The sequence below is a fragment of the Mustelus asterias genome, chromosome 20, assembly GCF_964213995.1.
Source record: "Mustelus asterias chromosome 20, sMusAst1.hap1.1, whole genome shotgun sequence".
Taxonomy (NCBI): domain Eukaryota; kingdom Metazoa; phylum Chordata; class Chondrichthyes; order Carcharhiniformes; family Triakidae; genus Mustelus; species Mustelus asterias.
Window position 1 is genome coordinate 18,320,539 of NC_135820.1, and position 13,561 is coordinate 18,334,099.

The 13,561-nt window shown below is 45.9% G+C and overlaps 2 protein-coding genes across 2 annotated transcripts in view; both read right to left on the reverse strand.

Annotated features, from left to right (window-relative positions):
- gcnt7 (glucosaminyl (N-acetyl) transferase family member 7) overlaps nucleotides 1–13,561 on the reverse strand; it is a 420,025-nt gene that overhangs the window by 259,874 nt on the left and 146,590 nt on the right. The gene's annotated exons all lie outside the window — the stretch shown is intronic.
- rae1 (ribonucleic acid export 1) overlaps nucleotides 1–13,561 on the reverse strand; it is a 51,225-nt gene that overhangs the window by 29,947 nt on the left and 7,717 nt on the right. Inside the window, exons 3-4 of the mRNA XM_078236304.1 lie at nucleotides 5,117–5,221; nucleotides 2,342–2,434 (exon numbers count right to left, since the gene is read on the reverse strand). Coding sequence (XP_078092430.1) covers nucleotides 2,342–2,434; nucleotides 5,117–5,221 — 198 coding nt within the window. The remainder of the gene's footprint in view (nucleotides 1–2,341; nucleotides 2,435–5,116; nucleotides 5,222–13,561) is intronic.

A 13,561-nucleotide genomic window follows, 5' to 3' on the forward strand; every position in this document is an offset into this window, starting at 1 on the left:
GCCTCTGACATTTCAACAGTGCCCAAGACATTTACATGCTGGCTCAGTTATTTCCGTTCCAACGTTGTCTCCTAGGTGGATGATGGTCGGGAAAATCATGGGGAAGTGGTTATAATGTGAAATATTACAAGGCAATAGGTGGCTATTCGACCCATTCAATGACTATCAGGAACTATCCAGTTAGTCAAACTGACCTGCTCTTTCGCTATTTCTCTGTCATTTAACCTCGTCAACCAAATTTCTTTTTGAAAGTTACTATTGAACCCGATTTTATCAGGCAGCAGATTTCAGATCATAAATATTCCCTGTGCAAGAAACACTCTCACCTCTGGCTCTACCGCAAGTTAACCTAAATTGGTGTCCTTTGGTTAACGAGCCTTCAGCCAGTGAATATTCATCCTTGCTTAGACTCCTCCTCCCTTTGGGGTGTCTCTCCAATCTCCCCTTCACCGCCCCTACTCTAATTACAATAATCCCAGCTTTTCTAGATCCTCCGTGTAACCGAACTGCCTGATCTCCGGGGCTGTTTGAATAAATAATCTCTGTGCTATGTCCAAGGCTCTAACACGGTTTCTAAAGGATGATGCTCAGAACTTGGCAGAATATTCCAGCTGATTGTACTATTTAGTTTCTATTCCCTCTCCTCATTCTTCCTACTAAAATGTATCACTTCACACGGCATTAAATTTCATATCTTCCACGTGGGTGCACATTTCATCAGTGCCTCCTGAAATCTGTTAATAACCTCCTCATCGTTAACACGTTTTTCCTCAATTTAGTGTCACTCTGACATTATGTCCTGTACACCCCAAGTCCAGTCATGATGATCTGAGGAATTGCAAAAGAGACTGGACACTGTGCAAGGGAAGGTGATGGTCTAGTGGTATTGTCGCTAGACTATTAATCCAGAAAATCAGCTCATGTTCTGGGGACCCAGGTTCGAATCCCGCCACGGCAGATGGTGGAATTTGAATTCATTAAAAATATTTGGAATTAAGAATCTACTGATGACCATGAAATCATTGTCGATTGTCAGAAAAACCCATCTGGTTCACTAATGTCCTTTGGGGAAGGAAATCTGTCACCCTTGCCTGGCCTGGCCTATATGTGCCTCCAGTGCATCAACAATATGGTTCACTCTCAACTGCCTTCCAAAGGCAACTAGGGATGGGCAATAAATGCTGGCCAGCCAGTGACACCCATAATAAATAATAATAAAAATAATAAAGAATAATAAAGAAAAATAATAAAGAATAATAAAAAAAATCAAAGTCAAGCATCCCCGCTTCTGATTGGATGGGAATAGGGCCTGGGTGGGATTGTTGTTGGTGCAGACTCGATGGGCCGAATGGCCTCCTTCTGCACTGTAGGGATTCAATGTATGATGGAGAGGTCATTGACGAAGGAGTGGCAGATAGTTGGGCCTGAGGAATGTGTGAGGAACTCCTGCAGTGATGCTCTGGCGTTGAGATGGACTAAAGAGGAAAGTCAACCAGAGTACCTACTGATCCCTATCAACTGTATCTGCCTGCTGGGTCAGGACAAGGCTGTGACTGGGATATTGTCTATGGTGAAATAGCTCACTGGGAGTCACCATGTAGACTCGCTTGAATGGAGCACTGGGGATATTGGACACTGTCCCCCATGAGGAATCAATACCTTCAGAAGAGGAGGAGAAAATACCGGAGGTCATTGGCTTGGCATGATTAATAAGGATGCCAGAGCATTCAGTTCTTCTACTGGTTTCCTCAGCCTTAACCACGTGACTGAAAATGAGGCAAGTTGGCTGCTTTCAGGCCTCTGTCAGTTGCTTTCTGGGAATGACAGTGTTTCACAGACAACAGGTCTGGGCACACAGCATCCTCTCTCAGTGGCACAGGCAAGGTCTGCAACTGAGGAATTGACTATAGGAGGGAGTCCTTTGTGACACTTAAAGTTGGCAATGCAAGTAGTTACGGCTATGAAAATGGTTAATGGGTCTTTGGTTATGTACCTGCAAAGGGCACTGATGCCACGTGTGGGGAGCTGCGTGTAACTGGCAAAATATAAAGGAACCGGAGAGAAAATGCTGCCCACTCCAGGTTGGCATGCCATCCAATTTCTACTTGAATAACTGCATTAATCATTTCTCTGTTCAAAAATCTAGCCCTCTGCCTTTAGAGTCAAGGTTTGCCCCCATTTGCTCCAGAATTCTTCAGCTGACACTGTCTTGACTGATCTCATGAGGCAGGAAGATAAGGAAGAGCAAGCTTCCGAGCTATCGTGCTGACAGGATCTCCTGTTCAACACCGAGTAGAACAAGCTGAATTTGTCACACAAACCATTGAATAAATAGACTTACGTCACTCCAACAGACGTCTAGCACTGGACCCGTGTGCATCTGCTGAGCCTTTGGGACAGTCTGCCCACTATCTTGAATCTCCCAGCAGCGTACCTTCAAAAATAAACAAAGCACTTAGAAAAATATCTGCACTAATGGTTCAAGACAATACAATACATGCAGGACACAAAAACAAGACAACTGAGAAATACTGACGAAAGGACACTGCCATGTGGTGAGGAGCTAATGAGGATTAACACCTGGGAATCTCTCCCAGGAGAAGTGAGTAAACCAATAACGGAGGCCAAGGTGAGAACGCTCATTCCAACCAATGCGGCCAATGAACTGACATAAACACTTGGCCTGTCAGCTCAAACAGACGCCAGATAAACTGCTTCAACCAGGAAATAAAAATTGCTTCCAATGTACAAGCCTCCATACCAAACCATCAGCTGTACCAACCCACTTGCTTGCGTGCATCGAGGAAGCTACGGTTTTCAAAGGAAGAATGGATGGTGTCGCAGAATTCAAACTGGATCACAACTGGAACCTTGTAATAAAAAGAGCCATTTAGTCAGCAGGTCCCAGTGGCCCCAATGGGAAATGGACAGGATCACGCAGGTGATTTCAAAGCAAAATGTCTTCAAATTTCACTAGAATTGAAGCCAGCAGACCACCAGGGGAGTTCAATGGTCCTCATTCCAGTGCACTCTCATGGGATCTGACTCTTCAATTGGTTCTAATGAGAGGCCAAAGATGTGCAGGTTAGGTGGATTGGCCATGATAAATTGCCCCTTAGAGTCAGGGAGATCAGTGGGGTAAATACATGGGGGTATGGGGATAGGGCCTGGGTGGGATTGGTTGGTGCAGACCCGATGGGCCGAATGGCCTCCTCCTGCACTGTAGGATTCTATGATTCTATGACAGTTTGAACAAAAGAGTCAATCTGCATTAATTGCTTCCCAGAGGTTGACTAACCTGATGAGCATTTTGTTTTTAACTCTCAGCTCCGAAGTTGAAAGAAAATTTTTATCCTATCAAAAACAACAACTTGTATTTATATACCACCTTAGGAAAGCCCAAGTGTTTCACGGGAACCTGATAAATTAAAATTCACCAGATTGGAAAGGCCAATGTCCATAACAGTGCAAGGTTACGAGAGCAGTCTGTCCCTTTGGTTGTCGGTGGCATCAACCCGTGTTGTTATTGGACAGGTTTCCTCTTGGGCACATGGTTGGAGCTCCGACACAGGTACGGCTCTCATCATTGGTTGCTACTGAGGAGGCTGGCCAATTAGACAACGTGCTTTGTTTAGCATTAACGTGCTGCAGGAGAGAAACTCTTTGATTGGAATTTGTTTACGTTGCTGGTGTTCATTTTGTTTTGCACCAACCGGCCGTGTATTAGCACTAAATACAGAACAAGCAATGAGTGAACAACAGTAGATAATTTGGCATCGTACTTAACAAACATAACCCCAATACAAAAAAAAATATCTAGAAATACACGCAGAGCGGTTTGTTTAAGTTTATTTATTTATTAATTAGTGTCACAAGTAGGCTTACATTAACACTGCAATGAAGTTACTGTGAATATCCCCTAGTCGCCACACTCCGGCGGCTGTTCGGGTACACCGAGGGAGAATTTAGCATGGTCACTGCACCTAACCAGCACGTCTTTCGGACTGTGGGAAGAAACCGGAGCACCCGGAGGAAACCCGCGCAGACACAGGGAGAAAGTGCAGGCTCCGCACAGACAGTGACACAAGCCGGGAATCGAACCTGGGTCGCTGGTTCTGTGCAGCAGCAGTTTAACCACTGTTCCACTGTGCTGCCCTTGCACCTGTAAAGAGAACACCAGAACAGCTCCTTAAGCCTGTTCTGCCACGCAGATCATCTGTACCTCAATTCCATTTATCCGACTTTGATCCACATTTTTTGACAGCCTTAAAACAACAAAGCAATCTGCGTCTTGAGGATTTCAGTTGATCGCGAGCATCCACAGCCATTTGGCAGAACGGAGCTCCAGATTTTCATTAACCTGTGTGTGCAAAAGTGCTTCCCGATTTCACTCTGATTAATCTAAGATTACTGCGGATGCTGGAATCAAAAACAAAAACAGAGAATGCTGGAAAATGTCACCAGATCCGACAGCGTCTGTGGCGAGAGAATAGAGCCACGTTGAGCTCTGACGAAGGGTCATCCAGACTCGAAACGTTGGCTCTATTCTCTCTCCACAGATGCTGTCAGGCCTGCTGAGATTTTCCAGCATTTTCTGTTTTTGTTTCATTGTGCCTCCTGCTTTCATCAAATTAAATGAGGCCAGTTCTGTTCAAGGTTCCTAAATGTTAATGGGTTTCATATCCAAAACCCACCTTTTTACTTAGACACTAGCGAACCTGCAGTCTCAGGATAAGTGGCCAAACATTGAGGCCCCCGATGAGGGGAAATTTCTTCAGAGGGTTGCGAATCTTTGGAATTCTCTACCCCAGAGGGTTGTGGATAGACCAAGATTGACTATATTTAAGGTGGAGATAAACAGATTTTCGGTCTCCCAAGGGATACGAGAAGGGCCAGGAAAGTGGAGTTGAAGCCCAAGATCAGTCACAATCATATTAAATGGCGGAGCAGGCTCGATGGGCCGTACTCCTGGTCGAATCCTGCTCCCATTTCTTATGTTCTTGTGAGTACAGAACTTAGTTTCCACAGTGATGTGCGGTGGAAGCTAATTAAAACACAGTGCAGAGAAGAGCAGAAGAGTAAGGCACAGAAGACCCTGCTCGGATTCAATACTCACATCGTTGGCCCAGGATCCAGCGATCAGAAAGTTTCCAGGTAACGTAGGAGGACTAAACTCCAGGCAACTGATGCTGTCATCGGGAGGGGACATCACTTCAATATCCTGTGAAAACAACATTGCTGAACTAAGGCATGGTAACTCAGAATGCTATGCATAAGGCATCGTCTTTTCTGCTTTCCACACAAGCGATGTCAGATTAACTGAATTATTTCTCTGCAGTAACTCAAAATATACTCTTATGCCCATTAACAAGAACATTTTCCCTTCCTCTCTACATTCCCCACATCCAACTGCCCCTCTCCTGGCACCAGGGCCTGATGGGATATATCCCAGAATACTGAGAGAGGCAAGGGAGGAAATTGCTGGGGCCTTGAGAGAAATATTTGTATCCTCACTGGCTACAGGGGAGGTCATGATGCGGAGATGCCGGCGTTGGACTGGGGTAAGCACAGTAAGAAGTCTCACAACACCAGGTTAAAGTCCAACAGGTTTATTTGGTAGCACAAGCTTTCGGAGCGCTGCTCCTTCATCAGGTGAGTGGGAGTTCTGTTCACAAACAGGGCATATAAAGACACAAACTCAATTTACAGAATAATGGTTGGAATGCGAGTCTTTAAGGTAATCAAGTCTTAAAGGTACAGACAATGTGAGTGGAGAGAGGGTTAAGTACAGGTTAAAGAGATGTGTATTGTCTCCAGCCAGGACAATTAGTGAGATTTTGCAAGCCCAGGCAAGTTGTGGGGTTACAGATAGTGTGACATGAACCCAAGATCCCAGTTGAGGCGTCCTCGTGTGCGGAACTTGGCTATCAGTCTCTGCTCGGCAACTCTGCACTGTCGTGTGTCATGAAGGCGGCCTTGCAAAATCTCACTAACTGTCCGGGCTTGCAAAATCTCACTAACTGTCCTGGAGACAATACACATCTCTTTAACCTGTGCTTATCCCTCTCTCCATTCACATTGTCTGTACCTTTAAGACTTGATTACCTGTAAAGACTCGCATTCCAGCCATTATTTTGTAAATTGAGTTTGTGTTTTAAATGCCCTGTTTGTGAACAGGACTCCTACTCACCTGATGAAGGAGCAGCGCTCCGAAAGCTTGTGCTACCAAATAAACCTGTTGGACTTTAACCTGGTGTTGTGAGATTTCTTACAGGGGAGGTCCCAGAGGATTGGAGACTAGCCAATGTTGTTCCTTTGTTTAAGAAGGATAGCAAGAATAATCCAGGATATTACAGGCCGGTGAGACTTACATCAGTGGTAGGGGAATTATTGGAGAGGATCCTTCGAGACAGGATTTATTCCCATTTGGAAATAAGTGGATGTATTAGTGAGAGGCAACATGGTTTTGTGAAGGGGAGGTCGTGTCTCACTAACTTGATCGAGTTTTTCGAGGAAGTGACGAAGATGATTGATGAGGGTAGGGCAGTGGATGTTGTCTACATGGACTTCAGTAGGGCCTTTGACAAGGTCCCTCATGGCAGACTGATGCAGAAGGTGAAGTCGCATGGGATCAGAGGTGAGCTGGCTACGTGGATACAAAACTGGCTCGGTCAAAGACGACAGGGGCTAGCAGTGGAAGGGTGCATTTCTGAATGGAGGGCTGTGACAAGTGGCGTCCCTCAGGGATCAGTGCTGGGACCTTTGCTGTTTGTAATATATACAAATGATTTGGAGGAAAATGTAACTGGATTGATTAGTAAGTTTGCAGACGACACAAAGGTTGGTGGATTTGCAGATAGCAATGTGAGGACTATCAGAGGATACAGCAAGATATAGATCAGTTGGAGACTTGGGCGGAGAGGTGGCAGATGGAGTTTAATCCGGACAAATGTGAGGTAATGCATTTTGGAAGGTCTAATCCAAATAGGAAATGTACAGTAAATGGCAGAACCCTTAAGAGTACTGATAGGCAAAGGGATCTGGGTGTACAGGTCACAGGTCACTGAAAGTGGCAATGCAGGTGGAGAAGGTAGTCAAGAAGGCATACGGCATGCTTGCCTTCATCGGCCGAGGTATTGAGTTTAAAAATTGGCAAGTCATGTTGCCGCTTTATAGAACCTTAGTTAGGCCGCACTTGGAATATAGTGTTCAATTCTGGTCGCCACATTACCAGAAGGATGTGGAGGCTTTGGAGAGGGTACAGAAAAGATTAACCAGGATGTTGCCTGGTATGGAGGGCATTAGCTATGAGGAGAGGTTGGAGAAACTTGGTTTGTCCTCACTGGAGCGACGGAGGTTGAGGGGGACCTGATAGAAGTCTACAGGATTATGAGAGGCATGGACAGAGTGGATAGTCAGAAGCTTTTTCTCAGGGTGGAAGAGTCAATTACTAGGGGGCATAGGTTTAAGGTGCGAGGGGCAAGGTTTAAAGGAGATGTACGAGGCAGATCTTTTACACAGAGAGTGGTGGGTGCCTGGAACTCGTTGCCGGGGAGTTAGTGGAAGTGGATACGATAGTGACTTTTAAGGGGCGTCTTGACAAATACACGAATGGGATGGGAATAGAGGGACATGGTCCCCGGAAGGGTAGGGGGTTTTAGTTCAGTCGGGGAGCATGGTCGGTACAGGCTTGGAGAGCTGAAGGGCCTGTTCCTGCGCTGTCGTTTTCTTTGTTCTTTCTTTCCACGCAAGCGTAGGAAATATAACAAGCACCCATTTGTCTTTTCAAACCTGCTGCCCGAGGCCATTTTTTATTTATTCATTCGTGGGATATAGGCGTCACGGCTGGCCAGCCTTTATTCCCCATCCCTAGTTGCCCGAGGGCAGTTGAGAGTCAACCACATTGCAATGGCTCTGGTATCACCGGTAGGCCAGACCAGGGCAGCAGATACATGGGAACACCACCACATGCAAGTTCCCCTCCAGTCACTCACCATCCTGACTTGGAAATATATCGGCCGTTCCTTTAGTCACTGGGTCAAAATCCTGGAATTGCCTGCCAAACAGCATTGTGGGTCAACCCACAGAACATGGACTGCAGCGATTCAGAAAGGCATCTCAACACCACCTTCTCAAAGGCAACTAGGGATGGACAATAAATGCTGGCCAGACAGCAACGCCCATGTCCCACAAATGAACATTTTTTAAAAAGGTAAGGACGGCAGATTTCCTTCCCGAAAGGACATCAATGAACCAGATTGGTTTTCCAACAATCAGCAATGGTTTCATGGTCATCAGTAGATTAATTCCAGATTTTAAAATTGAATTAAAATTCCACCATCTGCCGCAGTGGGATTCGAACCCGGGTCTCCAGAACATGAGCTGAGTTTCTGGATTAATAACGATATTATCTAGTGATAATACCACTAGGCCATTGCCTCCCATTAATTTGCGCCTGTACCTTTCCCAACCTAGCATATAGTATTTGCCGGACAGTCATTACACTGGGAAGACCAAATACAGATTAGATCACTGGACAAAGGCGCGGCACGGTAGCGCAGTGGTTGGCACTGCTGCTTCACAGCTCCAGGGTCCCGGGTTCGATTCCCGGCTCGGGTCACTGTCTGTGTGGAGTTTGCACATTCCTTGTGTCTGCGTGGGTTTCCTCCGGGTGCTCCGGTTTCCTCCCACGGTCCAAAGATGTGCAGGTTAGGTTGATTGGCCAGGTTAAAAATTGCCCCTTAGAATCCTAAAATGCGTAGGTTAGAAGGATTAGGGGGTAAATATGTGGGGGTAGTGCCTGGGTGGGATTGTGGTCGGTGCAGACTCGATGGGCCGAATGGCCTCCTTCTGCACTGTAGGGTTTCTATGAAAGCTCTTCTGTCTGCAAGTATGGCCCTAACGTCCTTCTGCCTCTCTTTAAACTCCCTCATCCAGTATCTTCTCTGGTCTTCTACATTGTCCCAACAACATTCAATGTAAGCTTCAGAAGTGCCATATCATTTGGCTGGACATCTGTTGGTCAACAAGACAACTGACCTCATCTATCCTACTTTCAGAGCATATTCTCGTACCTGCTTGCCCTCATCTCAGAAACAGACACTTGAATTTTCTGTCAATAAACAATTTGCTCTTTGCTTCCCCATAGCGCAATCTTGTGTGAAATAACTCAGTTCCAAAGACAATTCCCTCAAAGTTGTTAGAGGAAAAACAAGAGTTGCCCATTGATGAAGATATTTTAAAAGAACTTTATAAAAATGCACACACCAACTTAAATAACATCCTTAACACTACTGAGGAGACAATGGCCCAGTGGTATTCTCACTAGACAATTAATCCAGAAACTCAGCTAATGTTCTGGAGACCTGAGTTCGAATCCAGCCATGGCAGATGGCGGAATTTGAATTTAATTTCAAAAATCCGGAATTAAGAACCTATTGATGACCATGGAACCATTGCCGATTGTCAGAAAAACCCATCTGGTTCACTAATGTCCTTGAGGGATGGAAATCTGCTGTCCTTACCTGGCCAGGCCTACATGTGACTCCAGAGCCACAGCAATGTGGTTGACTCTCAACTGCCTTCTGAACAAGGGCAATGGATGGGCAATACATGCTGGCCAGCCGGCAAGGCCCACATCCCATGAATGGATAAAAACAAAGTTTCATAGGGTCATTATCAAACAGAATAGGATACTGAGCCAGGTCAGGAGATAGTAGGACAAATAACTAAAAACTTGGTCCCAGAGGTTGGTTTTAAGGGGTTTCTTACAGGGATGAGAAAGGGAGGAGAGGTTTTTGGGGGGGGGGGGGTTTCAAGAGCTTGGGACCCAGGTAATCAAAGATACAACCACCAATGCTGGAGTGACGGAAATCTGAGATAGGCCAGAATTGGAAGAATGCAGAGATTTTTGAGGGTTACAATGCCATGAGAGTCAGAGAGTCAGTGAGTCATAGAGATATACAGCATGGAAACAGGCCCTTCGGCCCAACTTGCCCATGCTGACCAGGTTTCCTAAAATGAACTAGCCCATTTGCCTATGTTTGGCCCAAATCACTAAACTTTTCCCATCTATGTACCTGTCCAAATCTTTTCTGAACATCTTTGACACAGATTAAATGTTCCCCTCTCACCTTTAACCTATGCCCTCTAGTTTTTGGACTTCACTACTTGTCCAGTAAGCTCCTCTGGCCTCACCCCATTGCCTGGAATAGTGGGCCTGAGTTATAGGGAGTGGTTGGCCAGGCTAGGACTTTATTCCTTGGAACATAGCAGAATGAGGGGTGATCTTATTGAGGTGTATAAAATCAATGATGGGCACAGATAGGATGAACACACATAGTCTTTTTCCCAGGGAAGGGGAATTGAAAACTAGAGGGCGTAGGGTTAAGGCGAGAGGGGAAAGATTTAAAAGGGACCTGAGGGGCAACTTCTTCACACAAAGGGTGGTGCGTATATGGAATGAGCTACCAGAGAAAGTGGTTGAGGCAGGTACAATAGCAACATTTAAAAAGTATTTGGATAAGTAGATGGATGGGAAAGGATTAGAGGGATATGGGCCAAATGCAGGCAATTGGGACTAGCTGGGAGGGCACCATGGTCAGCATGGACCGGTTGGGCCGAAGGGTCTGTTTCCGTGCTGTATCGCTCTATGACTCTAACTAACCTCTTCAGAAATCAAACTTAATTACCTTCATTTTGTGAGTCTACCCTTTTAGAGCCTAAATGCAAAGTTCATATCTTGTTTCCGCCTTTGAGTCTCTTAACACTTCACTTGCCCTTTGTTACCAGCTCGCCCTCATTAAACATCTGTCGGGTGTGTTGCTGGGCTCATCGTCAAAAGCACTAGTTCCAGTAACACAAACTGTTCCTGCCTTTCAGCCTACATTCTTCAATCGTTGGGTGTACGGGGTTTGGTTCGAGCAAGGACGTGGGCAGTAGAATTTTGGGTGAGCTCAAGTTTATGTGGGGTGGGAGACTGACCAGGAGAGAGTATGGTCAAGTCTCAGATAACACGCACATGGATGAGGGACTCAACAGCAGGACATCTGTGGCAGGGCTGAATTATGGCAGTGGACAGACGCTGCCTTGGTTATGGAACATATCAACTTGGGTAAAAGAAGACACCAAGGTTGTAAGCTACCTGGTACAGCTTCAGACATGTACCAAGGAGTGTCAGGGACTGAGAAATGTAATTTGTGATGAGGAAACCAAAACCAGAGGTTTTATCAACTGGAGGAAATTTCTCCTCTTCCAACGATGGAAGAGCAGTCTGACAAATCAGAAATGTATTACAAATTATGACAAATCAGGATTGCTGGTGAGCTGAAGCTGGGTGTTACCTGTGTACTTATGGCACACGACATGTTTTCAGACGGTGTAATCAAGGGGCAGTATTTGGATGCAAGTTAGGAGCGGTCCAAGGTTGCTGGGGAACAGAGATAATACTGCAGGAGTGGACAGAGAAGCCAGGATAGATAAGAATGGAAACGGCGAGGGCAGTTCCATCCAGCTGAACGACTGAGATGGGGTTTGTGAGGATGAAGAGATGAGGTTGTTTGCCATAGTCACAGCCACACAGAATATCACCTGAAACTCTGACTCTTTTTCAGTACAGTGACAGGGTGGAAACCTGATTTGCGGCAGGGCAGCGATACAGGAAAGATGGGACACAATTTTAGGAAAAATGGGAGTTTGGAAATGAGGGGCCGCAGTTTGCAAGGGCAGAGGGTCAAGGGTGAGTTTATCTGACAGTGCATTAGGAGCAAGAACCATTCACAAAATCAATTTAAAATGGGAGCCGGGGAGGTTAGTTGTGCAGTCAGCAGTTTAGAGGGATTAGGATTGAGGAAGCAGGAGATGGGATGGGATGAGCTGGGGGAAGACAATAATCATGGGGGACTTCAATATGCAGATGGACTGGGAAAATCAGGTAGGTAGTGGATCCCAAGAAAAGGAATTCGTGGAACGTCTAAGAGGTGTTTTTTGGAGCAGCTTGTGACAGAGCCAACTAGGGAACAGGCAATTCTGGATTTGGTGACGGGTAATGAGGCAGACTTGATTAGGGAACTTAAGGTGAAGGAACCCTTAGGGAGCAGTGACCACAATATGATAGAATTTATCCTGCAGTTTGAGAGGGAGGAGCTGGAATCAGATGTAACAGCTTACAATTAAATAAAGCTAACTACAAAGACACGAGGGAGGAGCTGGCCAGAGTTGATTGGAAAGGGAGCCCGTTGGTGAGGACAGTGGAACAGCAATGGCAGGAGGTTTTGAGAGTTAGAGAGAGTCGGGAGGCACAACAGAAATTCATCCCAAGGAGGAGGAAACATGCTGAGGGGAGGACGAGGCATCCATGGCTGACGAGGGAAGTCAAGGACAGCATAAAAGCAAAAGAAAAAGCATACAAAGTGGCAAGGATTAGTGGGAAGCCAGAGAATTCAGAAGCCTTTAAAAGTGAGCAGAGGACAACGAAAAAAGCAATGCGGGGGCGGGTACTTGGAAGTGCATGATAAAGTAGGACTGAGTCAGCACGGCTTCGACAAGGGGAGGTCATGTCTGACAAATCTGAGAGAGTTCTTTGAGGAGGTAACAAGGATGTTAGATAAAGGAGAACCAGTGGACATGATTTATTTAGATTTCCAAATAGCCTTTGACAAGGTGCCGCATAGGAGACTGTTAAATAAGTTAAGTACCCATGGCGTTAATGGTAAGATCCTGGCATGGATAGAGGATTGGCTGACTGGCAGAAGGCAGAGAGTGGGAATAAAGGGGTCCTTTTCAGGATGGCAACCGGTGACTAGTGGCATACCTCAGGGGTCAGTGCTGGGACCACAACTTTTCACAAAGATGTGCGGGTTAGGTTGATTGGCCAGGTTAAAAATTGCCCCTGAGATTGCCCCTGAGATGCGTAGGTTAGCGGGGGTAGGGCCTGGGTGGGATTGTGGTCGGTGCAGACTCGATGGGCCGAATGGCCTCCTTCTGCACTGTAGGGTTTCTATGAATATACATTAACGATTTGGAAGAAGGAACTGAAGACACTGTTGCTCAGTTTGCAAATGATACAAAGATACGTAGAGGGACTGGTAGTATTGAGGAAGCAGGGGGGCTGCAGAAAGGCTTGGACAGGTTAGGAGAGTGGGCAAAGGAGTGGCAGATGGAATACAACATGGAAAAGTGTGAAGTTATGCACTTTGGAAGGAGGAATGGAGGCATAGACTATTTTCCAAATGGGAAAATGCTTAAGAAATCAGAAACACAAAGGGACTTGGGAGTCATTCTTCAAGATTCTCTTAAGGTTATCGTACAGGTTCAGTCGGCAGTTAGGAAGGCAAATGCAATGTTAGCATTCATGTCGAGGGGACTAGAATACAAGAGCGGGGATGTACTTCTGAGACTGTATAAGGCTCTGGTCAGACACCATTTGCAGTATTGTGAGCAATTTTGGGCCCCATGTCTAAGGAAGGATGTGCTGGCCTTGGAAAGGTCCAGAGGAGGTTCACAAGAATGATCCCTGGAATGAAGAGCTTGTCGTATGAGGAACAGTTGAGGACTCTGGGTC